The 12,909-nt window shown below is 46.4% G+C and overlaps 1 protein-coding gene across 1 annotated transcript; it reads right to left on the reverse strand.

Moving 5' to 3' along the window:
• Positions 1–7,949: 7,949 nt before the first annotated feature.
• LOC311622166 (selenide, water dikinase 2-like) lies at positions 7,950–11,082 on the reverse strand. Its single transcript, XM_084883027.1, has one exon. The coding sequence runs from the start codon at positions 10,759–10,761 to the stop codon at positions 9,418–9,420; it is 1,344 nt and encodes a 447-aa protein (XP_084739153.1). The 5' UTR covers positions 10,762–11,082; the 3' UTR covers positions 7,950–9,417.
• Between the last annotated feature and the right edge of the window lie 1,827 nt (positions 11,083–12,909).

Genomic DNA, 12,909 nt, shown 5'->3' on the forward strand with positions numbered 1-12,909 from the left:
TATTTAATCCTTATAGCAACTCATTTAATCCTCACAACAACCTAAGAGAGAGGTAGTATCATCCTCCTCCTCCTCATTTTGCAGATAAGGAACAGAGATAGTTTTTTAACTCTACTGTCTGTAAAGTGGTAGCCAGGTTTCAACTCCAGGCAGTTTGACCTTGGACCTGTTTGGCCTACACTATATTGGGTCAAATGGTAAGTACTACGAAAACAAATTTTAAATGTATTTAAACATTATGAAAAGTGGGGGCAACTTTAGATTGCATGGCCCAGGGAAGATATGGTAAAGACTGTTGTTTACCTACTCAACTGCTCTTTTCACACCGTCATCTTTTCAGAAGTGATTTATTCTGGGGCCCACCCTTCTCTACTTGACTATGTGGGTCTGTTGTAGGCGGCAGGAACTGCACCAGGGGTCTGACCAGTGGGATCTGATTGAATCTGGGTTCAGCAATCTCAGTACTTGGGTTCTGGCTAGGAAGAAATTCAGAGCCAAGACTCAAACTGTAAGAGAGTATTTATTGGGTGAATCATAGTGGTAGAAAAGATAATTCCTGAAAGAAATGGGAAACAAGTTATAGAGGTAAAGAAGGGCCCTAGGAGGTTGCCAGCTAGGAAGCTAACTGGTAATGTGCCTGAGGTGGGGTGGGGTGGGGTGGGGTGGGGTGGGGTATGGTGGGGAAAGGCAAGGACAGGATCCTGGGAGGGAGAGCACACTGGATCTTCCGTCCTAAGGGTTTTAAGTGGAGATTTTAGGGGCGGTCCCAGAGGAAGATTTCAATAGAATAGCCATCATTTTTCCATGTGTGTCCTTTCAGGGTGTGGTCTCCACTGCCAGGGCAGGGGTCATATTCAATGCAGCTGGCCCTGAGGTTGGTTTTGTTGCTCATGTGGGCCTAAAGAAATACAGCTGAGGCCCTAGCTGGTTTGGCTCAGTGGATAGAGCTTCAGCCTGTAGACGGTAAGGGTCAGGGTTCCATTCTAATCAAGGGCGCATGCCCAGGTGTGGTCTTGATCCCCAGTAAGGGGCATTCAGGAGGCAGCCGATCAATGATATTCTCTCTCATCATTGATGTTTCTCTCTCTCTCTCTCTCTCTCTCTCTCTCTCTCTCTCTCTCTCTCTCTCTCTCTCCCCTCTCTCCTCTCCCCTCTCCCTTCCTCTCTGAAACTAATAAAAGTATATTAAAAAAAAAAAAAAAGGATTTACAACTGAGGTGTAGATTTTTTTTCCAAAATATATTTTATTGATTTTTTACAGAAAGGAAGGGAGAGGGTCAGAGAGCTAGAAACATCAATGAGAGAGAAATATCAATCAGCTGCCTCCTGCACACTTCCTATCGAGGATGTGCCCGCAACTAAGGCACATGCCCTTGACTGGAATCTAACCGGGTACCCTTCAGTTCGCAGGCTGATGCTCTATGCACGGAGCCAAACTGGTCAGGGCCTGAGGTGTAGATATTATCTCTAGGGGGGGAAAGATCATTGGGTCCAAACCTCATGACCAGCGATATGCTAGGGGAGGAAAGGTCACCCTGGGGCAAAGTCTTGCCCTACAATTGATTGGTCCTGGCTAGGCACCTGAGGCTCCCACTGGTGACCTTCTGTACTTGGTCCATCCTCCTTGCTCTGCTGATGTATGTCTGCTTGCAACAGCCCCATTACTCTACTATTGATTGGTTTATGGGTGAACATGAGGACTAGTTCTTGACAAGGAGAGCTATAAAGGAAGTCTATTAGAGGCTCCTAGGAAAGGTTCTTAGTTCTTTTTTTAAAAAGTCATAGTAAGTTTCTACCTTTGATGGTAGGTGAGAATTGGATTATGAGAAGAGCTAGCCCACCAGCTGAGACTGGTAAATAACAAGATGGAAGGGACCTGCATTCATTTATTTTTATGTTTTTAAATATATATATATTTGTTGTTGTTGTTGTTTGTTTGTTTGTTTGTTTTTGTTGTTGTTGCTGTTTGTTAATCCTCACCGTAGGATATTTTTTCCATTGATCCCTAAAGAGAGGGAAAGTGAGAGGCATGAACTGGAACGAGGTAGGAATGAATTGGAACCATGTAGCTGTTTTAAGCATTCTGCATATTTAATCCTTAGAGCCCAGCACAGGGGGTGGGGGGTTGGTGAGTGGGGGAGAGAGATAAACATCAATGTGATAGACACATATCAATTGATTGCCTCCCCCATTGGCCCAGACCTGGGTGGGGATTGAACCTGCAACCCAGCCAGGTATGTGTCCTTGACAAGGAATCAAACCCTTGGATGCACAGGCCGACTCTCCAACCAATGAGCAACATCAGACAGTGTTGTTGTTTTTTAAACATATTTTATTGATTTTTTTACAGAGAGGAGAAAGATCGAGAGTTAGAATCATCGATGAGAGAGAAACATCGATCAGCTGCCTCCTGCACATCCTCCTCTGGGGATGTGCCAGCAACCAAGGTACATGTCCTTGACCGGAATCGAACCTGGGACCTTTCAGTCCGCAGGCTGAGGCTCTATCCACTGAGCCACACCAGTTTTGGCCCAGGCAGTGTTTTTAAAACATCTTTTGAAATGGGTTTTAGAGAGAGATAGAAAGGAGGAGAGAGATAGAAATATCAATGAAATAAATGTGTCCTGTCTTCTGCACACTCTCCTGACCAGGAATTGAACCAGTGACTTCTTGGTACAGTACATGGGAAGATGTTCAACTCCCTGAGCCACACTGACCAAGCAGGACCTGGATGCTTGATAATTGCTGGGCAAATTACTTTTACAAATTCCAGAAAAGCTCTAATTTAGGATTCTGGATATACGAGTTAAAAAATCCTTTATTGCTCAAGCCATTTTCAGTTGGTTTTTCTGTAACTTGTCTTTGAGAAGGTGATGTTGAAGATGAGGTGAAGGATTTAACACATGTGGCTTCAGGAGTTTGATTTATGACAAAATGAGGTGAAGATACATGTAAAGTTGGCTGGTGGATTTATTAGCCTAAGCTTTAGAGGAGAGCTCAAGAGAGATTCAGATTTGGTAGTCTCATACATTTAGAGAGTAAAGTCATGGAATTGGAGAAGCATAGCTAGTACAAGAAAAGCATAGCTAGTCAAGACATGAGTTGAGGTACTCCAACATTTAGCAGTTCAGCAGAGGAGAGGCAGGTGAGTAGAAGGGAAATTGGCAGACTGTGCTGTTACGGAGGCAAGAGGGGAGAGTGCTCCAGATTGAGTGGACATCTGATTTGGATGCTGCTGAGCTGCTGGGTGAATTGAGAGCACAGAATTTGCCACTGGATTAGGCAACATGGAAGTTGGATACCAGAGATGGGAGAAAAGATGGGAGAAAACTTCTTGGGTTTCTAGCTTGAGTAAATGGATGGATAGTTTTGACATTTGCTGAAAAGAGGACACAGAAGCCTGGATGTTGGGTGGGAGGGAAGATAATAAATGTATTTCGGGAAACATGGAGCCTAAGATGGCTTAGGACATCCAGATGATGAACGGCAGGCTGGTAGACACACAGGCCTGAAGTGGAGAGCACTGAGTTGCCTTATGGACCTGTGAACTGAAAGTTTCAGGAGCCAACTACCTTCCCCAGCACCTTCCTTGGTGTTTGCTGAGCTTCTCCAATAAGAACCCCAAAACTTCTACTGGAAAATGAAACACACTTGGAGAGCAACGTGTTTAGGAGTCTTCTGCATCTCAGATTTTTGCATAGCCAAGGACCAGGAGTTCTAGCGCTCACAGGTCAGATGTCCTTGGAGACTGACAGGAGGAAGAGGCATCCTCTGGGACTGCCTCAGCCCTCTTCCCAGGAGCCCCCTGGCTGAGCTGTGAGGCTCTCGTGAAGAAGCTGCAGGGGCATCCAAGTTCTTTGCTCCACAGCATCATCCTCTGAAGACCAACCAGACCCAGCTCCAGCACAGCACGGAGCGGGGGATAAGGGAGGCCCCCATGGAGGAGAGGGAACAGACCTGCACATATGATTGGCCCTGTCATCTGGACTCCTCATCCCATGCTCTTTCCAGCCTCACCCCATCCAGTCAGTTTCTACCATTCCCCTCAGACATATATATCTAGGCGTCCTGACCTCCCAGCTTTTGTCAGGGCCACAGTGTGCTTGGTCTTGTGTTTTGGTCCACATTTGTGATTAACCCTTTAGAAACCTATGCCCATGCCCTCTGGTGTTGGGTCACCTAGTCTTTTCGAAACTAATGTGTTTCTGGTCCAGTTGGTATGGCTTAGTGGTTGAGCATCTACCTATGAACCAAGAGGTCATGTTTTTTTTTTAATTTTAATATGTATTTTATTGACTTTTTACAGAGAGGAAAGGTGAGTGATAGAGAGCTAGAAACATCGATAGAGAAACATCGATCAGCTGCCTCCTGCACACCTTCTACTGGGGATGTGCCTGCAACCAAGGTACATGCCCTTGACCAGAATCGAACCTGGGACCTTCAGTCTGCAGGCCAATGCTCTATCCACTGAGCCAAACCGGTTAGGGCTAGGAGATCATGGTTTGATTCCTGGTCTCTTCAGGCCATATGCCAGTGTTGCAGGCTCAATCCCCAGTTTGGGACTTTCAGGAGGCAGCCAATCAATGATTATCTCTCTCATCATTGATGTTTCTATCTCTCCCTCTCTTTTCCTCTCTGAAATCAATAAAAACATATATTCCAAACAAACAAACAGAACAAACACCTAAGGTATTTCCCCAGCACGGGCTGATAAATGTCTAATGACAGGATGGCTGGGCTGGGACACGCACACATGAGCATGCACACACATGCCCTTCTGCTACTCATTAGAGTTTGGCCACCTTCCTTATTAGAGCGAGGCTGTGCAACTGCTCCAGCAAGGCTCTTTGGGAAACTGGAGTGGAAGAGGCGGAAGCAGCAGGAGAACAAAGTAGTAGAGGCCCATAAGCTGGTGGGTGTTATAGGGGAGAACCTGAGCCAGTCTGAGATCCCAGAGACAAGAGTGTGTGATGGGAAACTAGGAGTCAGGTTATTGGGACCCCATCATGATGTTTCTGTCTTTCTCTCCCTCTCTGAAATCAATAAAAATATATTGGTTTTTTTGGGAAGATTCTTTCTCTTCTTTGAGCCTCAATTTCCTATTTATGTAATGATGGCCTTCAAGGCCTCTTCCTAGTACCAGGACAATATGTGTTTTGTTGATTTTCTTTTTGTTTGCTCTTTACTTATATTTTCATTTATTTCAGAGAGGAGAGGGAGAGATAGAAACATCAATGATGAAAGAGAATCATTGATTGGCTGCCTCCTGCATGGCCCCTACTGGGGATCGAGCCCATAGCCTGGGCATGTGCCCTTGACAGGAATCAAACCTGGGGCCCTTCAGTCTACAGGTCAAAGCTCTATCCACTGAGCAAACTGGCTAGAGCTCTGCTACCAGACTTATCCCCAAACATTTGTACCTGTTCTTCCCTCTCCCCAGAAAATTTTAGGAGAGCACGGTGAATACAAGCATGGGCTCTGGAGTCACATTATCTAGAAGTCTGATAGTGTAACCTTGGGAAAATATCTTTTTAAAATATATTTTTATTGATTTCAGAGAGGGGGAGAGAGAGACAGAAACATCAATGAGAGAATCATTAGTTGGCTGCCTCCTGCACACCCCACCATGGGGAACAAGCCCATAAACTGGACATATGCCTGGTCAGGAACTTCCTGGTTCATAGCTCAACACTCAACCACTGAGCCACGCTGGCCAGGCTTGGGCAAATTTATTAATCTCCTGGCACCTCAGCTTCCTTATTGACAAAATGGGGTTGGAATTTTAAATTAGTTCATACATATAAAACACTTAGAATGGTGCCTGGCAAAGAGTATGCATTATATAAATATTTGCGACTATTATTATTAAAATTAGTGTCATTTTTCACTCCCTATGGTGGGAATTAAGAGGTATGTGACACAACTTCTACGTTTTAAAAAATGGCCGAAACTGGTTTGGCTCAGTGGATACAGCGTCGGCCTGTGGACTGAAGGGTCCCAGGTTTGATTCCGGTCAAGGGCATGTACCTGGGTTGTGGGCACATCCCCAGTAGGAGGTGTGCAAGAGGCAGCTGATTGGTGATTCTTTCTCATCGATGTTTCTAACTCTCTATCCCTCTCCTTTCCTCTCTGCAAAAAATCAATATATATTAAAAAAAATAAGTTTTAAAAAATGTTCTTGAATTACTGTGATAATTTTCTTTCTTCCATACACTTTTTTACCTCTTCTTAGAATTTCTGAGATGTTGAACCTCCTGACTCACCTATGATTTTCATTTATCTTTCTCTTCTATTGTGTGTGTATATATATATACACACACACATATATATATATATATACATAAATATATATATTTTTTAAAAAATATATTTTATTGATTTTGTACAGAGAGGGAGAGAGATAGTTAGAAACATCGATGAGAAAGTCATCGATCAGCTGCCTCTTGCACACCCCCTACTGGGGATATGTTCGCAACCAAGGTACATGCCCTTGACCAGAATCGCACCCGGGACCCTTCAGTCCCCAAGCCGACACTCTATCCATTGAGCCAAACCGGTTTCGGCTATTGTGTATATTTTTTATATGTGTTCTATTTTCTGGTAAACTTATTCAACTTTATCTTCTAAGTCTTATACTGAATTTTAAAATATTAGCTATATTTATTTTTATTTTTATTAAATATATTTATATTCTAAGTGCTTTGTTCTTATCTTCTCTTGGACACTTTATCTTCTTTTATCTTTGCCTGAATTTTTTTTCTTCCACTCCCAGTATTGTCCCTTTCTAGAATTCTTCTTTCAAGTAGGAGGCTTATCTCCAATGACCGCTCCTCTTTGAGAGTTAGGCATTAAAAAGAATGTGCCTGAGGGAAGATTTTCACCTGGGAGACTTCCTCATACAGGGATTTTAACTGGGGGCTCCTCAAATGTTTCTATTTGTCTTCTTTCTGGGCGCATTCATTTTCTCCATCAGCAGCGGTAAGAGCTTCCTGTGCTGTTTTTAATGCTGGGAGAGAGAGAGAGAGAGAGAGAGAGAGAGAGAGAGAGAGAGAGAGAGAGAGAGAGAGAGGGAGAGGGAGAGGTTTGGGCCCTCATTTTTTATTTTTCATTCTTCTGTCCTCTGTTATGCTTGGTGTCCCTGATTTTGCAGTATTTATTTTAAAATATATTTTATTGCCATGACCGGTTTGGCTCAGTGGATAGAGCATCAGCCTGCAGACTGAAAAGTCCTGGGTTCGGTTCCAGTCAAGGGCAGGTACCCGCTGGGGGGTGTGCAGGAGGCGGCTGATTGATGTTTCTCATCCATATTTCTATCTCTCTCCCTTCCTCTCTGTAAAAAATCAATAATATATATATTTTATTGATTTTTTACAGAGAGGGAGTGGGATAGAGTTAGAAACATCAATGAGAGAAACATCCATGAACTGCTTCCTGCACACCCCCCAGTGGGGATTTGCCCACAACCAAAGAACATGCCCTTGACCGGAATCAAACCTGGGACCCTTGTCCTCAGGCCCACGCTCTATCCACTGAGCAAACCGGTCAGGACTGCAGTATTTTTTTAAAAAAATATATTTTATTTTTACAGAGAGGAAAGGAGAGGGAGAGAGAGCTAGAAACATCAATGAGAGAGAATCATAGACCAGCTGCCTCTTGCACACCCCCTACCGGGGACCCGCAACCAATGTACATGCCCTTGACCGGAATCGAATCTGGGACCTTTCAGTCCCCAGACCGACACTCTACCACTGAGCCAAACCGGTTTCGGCAGGACTGCAGTATTTTTTAATTCACATTTTCCAGAAAGTAAACTTCCCTTTATCTGTCAAGCTGAGGAGCAGTCTTCTGGCAGTGTGAACAAGGGAGAAGTTTGAGAAATTTAAAAATCTAATTACTCCGAATAAACTTTCAACTAGAATCTTTTTGTTTAAATGTTTTTTATTTCAGAGAGAGATAGAAACATTAATGATGAGAATCATTGATTGGCTGCCGCCCACAAGCCCCCTATTGGGGAATGAGCCTGCAACCTGGGCATGTGCGCTGGACCTGCATAGAATCTGGGACCCTTCAGACCACAGGCCGATGCTCTGTCCACTGGGCCAAAGCAGCCAGAGCCAGAATCTGTTTTTATCCCCACCCTTGATCCCTTAGGACCTCTGGAGCATATCTCCTCACTTCCTGTTAGTATTCCCACCTCAGAGGCATTCACACTTTAGCTATCTCTATTCTGCTAAGTCAGTTACCCCTCTCCCACCTACTTTTCATTTTCCAAGGACTGTTGGCACGTTTGCTATTTCCCCTCCCACCTTCTAGTCCTTGAGGTTTATGTCTCTCTTTCTTTATATATATAAATATTTTATTGATTTTTCACAGAGAGGAAGAGAGAGGGATAGTTAGAAACATCGATGAGAGAATCATCAATCAGCTGCCTCTTGCACAGCCCCTACTGGGGATGTACCCGCAACCAATGTACATGCCCTTGACCGGAATCGAACCTGGGACCTTTCAGTCCGCAGGCCGACGCTCTATCCACTGAGCCAAACCGGTCCCTGCAGTTTATGTCTCCCTTGAGTCCTCTGCTGTCAACTCAGGGGGAGAATGCAAACCTTAATCTGGGATTAAATCTCCTGGTCCAGGATCAGGGAAAGGTGAGAAAACTCTCTACTTGGTCCAGACTCTAAATGTATTAATTGATTCATTTGATAACACTGTAAAAGATTCAGAACTCCAAGGATCCAAACATTAGTCAAGTGACTTTTCAACAAAATGCTTTTTTATTTAGTTCACTAGAAATCAGTTTACTGATGAAATCATCAGAAATTTTCAACACAAAATTTAACATCTTAATGACCACCATGGCCTGAGCTCTGGGGCTTGTCAGCCTCTCCCAGTCCTTAAAGGGGTTTAGAGGAAGAGGCATCATTAACAGAGACCAGGTCAGATGGCTGCAGGTCTTCCTTTCCAGTCACTGGACAAGCTGCTCAATTCTTGTCCAGAACAGGAAAGAGACAGTATTTCAGAAAAGTCTAATAAAGAACCTGTCATTGTATTATAAGATCTTTCTTAACAATTTATATTTACCAACCACATTGGTCCAAATTTAGTTGCATATGTATATGCATTCCCCCCCAATTCTCAGATTGGAATTTCCTCACTTTGCTCCTGGAAACAGAAAACAGGTTTTTGTGCTCCCCTTCCAAGCCAAAACAAAACCACCTTCCCCCAAAGTCCAAAATGACACTTCTGGCCTTGGATGTGCAGCTGATGATGGGCTGAGTCAATCACCAAGAAAGGGCAACTGTGGAACTCCTATGCAGGCAGCCTTCTTTGGAAATCTGTTCTTAAAGTCAACTCTTGAGAATCATCCATGATTGTGTCCACAGGCTGTAAGGCCCAAACCACTTCTGCTGTTCCATCTCAAGAGCTAGGTTCCGAAGAGGCGTTGGGATGGTCTGGAGGCACAGCTGTGGCCGTGGTCCCACGAGGCAGGACCTCAATGACCCGGGGCTTGTCGATGATGCGGGCCGTGCGGTTTCCCTTTTCCACAATGCCCACGATCCATGCCTGGTGGCTCTCTCCATACTTGGAAGACTTTATCTCAGAACAGAAGCGAGCAGCCTGTTCCCTTGGCAAACAGATCAGTAAGCCCCCAGAAGTTTCTGCTGAGGTTCCTTGAAGGAGCCCAAAGCGCCCACTGGCCTTGCTGATGGCGGCCATCTTGGCAATGATTGGCAGGTTATGGATGACAAAGGACACCTCATTTCTTTGCTGTCTGGCAAGAGTCTGAGAGTGCCCCAGGATGCCAAAGCCTGTGATATCTGTGGCGGCGTGGGCATTAAACGTGTGCATGAGCCCAGCAGCAGTTCTGTTCAGGGTAGCCATATTGAACATGGCTTCCTGATAGGCCAGCTCTACCTCTTCTTTGGAGACCACCATCTTTATCTTATTCCACTTCTCAGGGTTGTCCAGCCACTGGTGGGCATTGACAGCCACTTGGGTTCCTAAGGGCTTGGTTAACACCAGCACGTCCCCAACCACGGCACTGTCGGGCATGATGAACTCATTGGGCTGGCACACCACGGTGGCAACCCCTCCCACGATGATCCAAGGGTTTACCACGGTCTGCCCGCCAGTCACTGTGGTCCCTCCTTCCTCGGCGGCGTCCCGGAAGCCTTTGACCAGGAGCGGGGTGACCTTCTCTCGCTCCTCCTCGGTCATGCTCTGGCTGACGCTGAGCAGCATCAGCATGTTGTCGCACTCGGTGATGCCCATGGCATAGAGGTCGCTCAGCACGTTGGCGCAGGCGATGCGCCCCATCATGTAGGGGTCCTCCACCAACGGGTAGAAGAAGTCGGTGGTCTGCACCAGGGACAGGCCCCCGTGCCTCAGGGGGATCACGCAGGAGTCCATGCCGATGCCCAGGGCCGGGCAGGCCGGGCTGGGCTCCGCCATGACCTGCAGGCCGGCTTCCTGGGCCACCTCTTCATGGCCTCCGCCCAGGCCCCGGCCCAGCGGGGGCCGCTCGTCGGGCCGCGTCAGTCCCGCCAGGAGTTTGAGCAGCGTCTCCTGGGGGACCTTGCAGCCTCAGCCCTTCAGGCCCGAGAAGCCCGTCAGCCGCCAGCTCGGGCTCAGCCCCAGCGCCTGCGGCTCGAAGGGCCGGTAGTTCGAGAAGCCGTGCCCCAGGGACAAGCCCGCCAGTCCCGCCGAACCTGCCGCCGCCGCCGCCTCCCCGCTGGCCCCCGCCGCCGCGGGGTCTGCCATCGCGCCTGCCCGCCGGGAGGGAGAGGACGGAGGAGAGGCCGCCTTTACCTCAGGCTCCGGCGCCTGCGGACGGACAACCGCTGTGGCCGCGGCGACTGCAACCGGCACGACTCGCGCGCGGAACTGCGAGCACGCCGCGCGGGGCCGGCCTCCCCGGGGCGGGGCCTGCTGACTGACAGCCCTCTCCTCCAATAGCCGCCCTGGCGCGCGGAGGCGGGCCCCTGAGGCCGGGAGACTGACGTATGACAAACGGCCTCCAACTTGCGAACTTGGCGGCGGCTGCTCGGGGCGGGGCTCCCGTCCGCCGGCCTCGCTGCGATTTGAATGAACTCGCCCCGGAGGCGGAGCTCTGCTTCCCCAGAAGCACTTTGCCCGGTACAGCTGGTTGGCACCGCGGAGGTCGCAGGCTTGGCAAACCTCAAGGATCCAAAGGTCGCTTGACAGCGCATAGGATCGATCCAGGGGAGGAAAAATAACCTGTGGAAAAAATCGGAAAGAATGATAAGAAATCGGATAAGGAAACTCCTGCATGAAAACAATGCAAGGTTTAAAAGGACTTTAACGAAGTTGAGGACTCCAGACACTGGCCTCAGTTCTGGTGTCCTCTCCACTACCAGCGCTCTTGCTCGCTCTCTCTCTCCCTCTCTCCCTCTTTCCCCCCTCACCCCCCCTCTCTCATCAGTTGACTCATCCTGACAACACAGCAGCTCACCTGCTTTTCTCTTCTGAAGTCTCTGTATCCTCTAAGTTAATGGATGCGAGAATCTATGCTGTATCCACGAAGGGCGGTTTGCCCGTATCAAAGGTATAACTGCACAGAATACCTTCGATCCAGCAGTTCCAATTCTAGAACTTTATCCAACAGATGTCCCTAGCCCGAGTGGAAAATAATACGTTAGTCATTGCTGTGTTATTTATAATATCAACATACTGGAAACAACTTAATTGTTTATCCATTATGATTAAAATAAATTGTGAGATCTATAATAATAAAAGCATAATATGCTAATTAGACTGGACATCCTACAGATGTCACCAGCCCAAATGGAAAATAATAATTCAGTTATTCTGTGCTGTTTATAATATCAACAAGCTGAGAACAACTGGAAGCCAAGGCTGCCGGTCCCAGGTGCAAGGGGAAGCCAGTGATGGCAGGCGGGGACGGCAGGCCCACTCTTGCATGAATTTCATGCATTGGGCCTCTAGTAGTTATATAATAAGCTACCAAACAATGTAAAAAAGGATGAGAAATCATTGGTGTAATTATATTGCTAATAGTTACCATTCTAATAGGCACAGTTCTACATTATTAACTTATTTAATTTATATTAACTTATTTAATTCTCATGAAATCTTTTGAGTTATGATTCTTTCCACACCATATATATAAGGAATATAAGGCACAATGCACTTAAATGACCTATTGAAGATTACAAGCAGTGTAGAGGAGCAGTATAGTCATCCAATCTGCTCCAGAGACCACCAGGTTCTGTGCCTGTGATGTTTGTTAAAAGGAGTAAGCAAACTTCAGAACTGCATGTATAGAATACTACTATTTGTTGTAAGAGCGGAGACTACTAGTATATGCAACTAGAAACTGTTAAGATTGATTGTCTCTGAGAAAGGAATGAAATGCTTAGGGGATACAATATTTTTCCATGTATTGCCTTTTTAAAAAAAATATATTTTATTGATTTTTTACAGAGAGGTAAGGAGAGGGATAGAGAGTCAGAAACATCGGATAAGAGAGAAACATTGATCAGCTGCCTCCTGCATACACCCCACTGGGGATATGCTGGCAACCAATGTACATGCCCTTGACCAGAATCAAACCTGGGACCTTTCAGTCTGCAGGCTGACGCTCTGTCACTGAGCCAAACCGATTAGGGCTAAATCTTTCATTTGTTTTTATTTCAGAGAGGAAGGGAGAGGGAGAGAGATAAAAACATCAATGATAAGAATCATTGATTTTCTGCCTCCTGCATGCCCCCTACTGGGTGTCGAGCCTGAAACCTGAGCATGTGCCTTGACCAGAATCAAACCCGGGACCCTCCAGTCCTCAGACTGAAGCTCTATCCACCGAGCCAAACTAGCTAGGGCAGTGTATTGCCTTTTTGTTCCTTTAACATTTGGAACTTTATAAAGAAC

This window comes from Pipistrellus hanaki, assembly GCF_964339955.1.
Source record: "Pipistrellus hanaki genome assembly, chromosome: 4".
Taxonomy (NCBI): domain Eukaryota; kingdom Metazoa; phylum Chordata; class Mammalia; order Chiroptera; family Vespertilionidae; genus Pipistrellus; species Pipistrellus hanaki.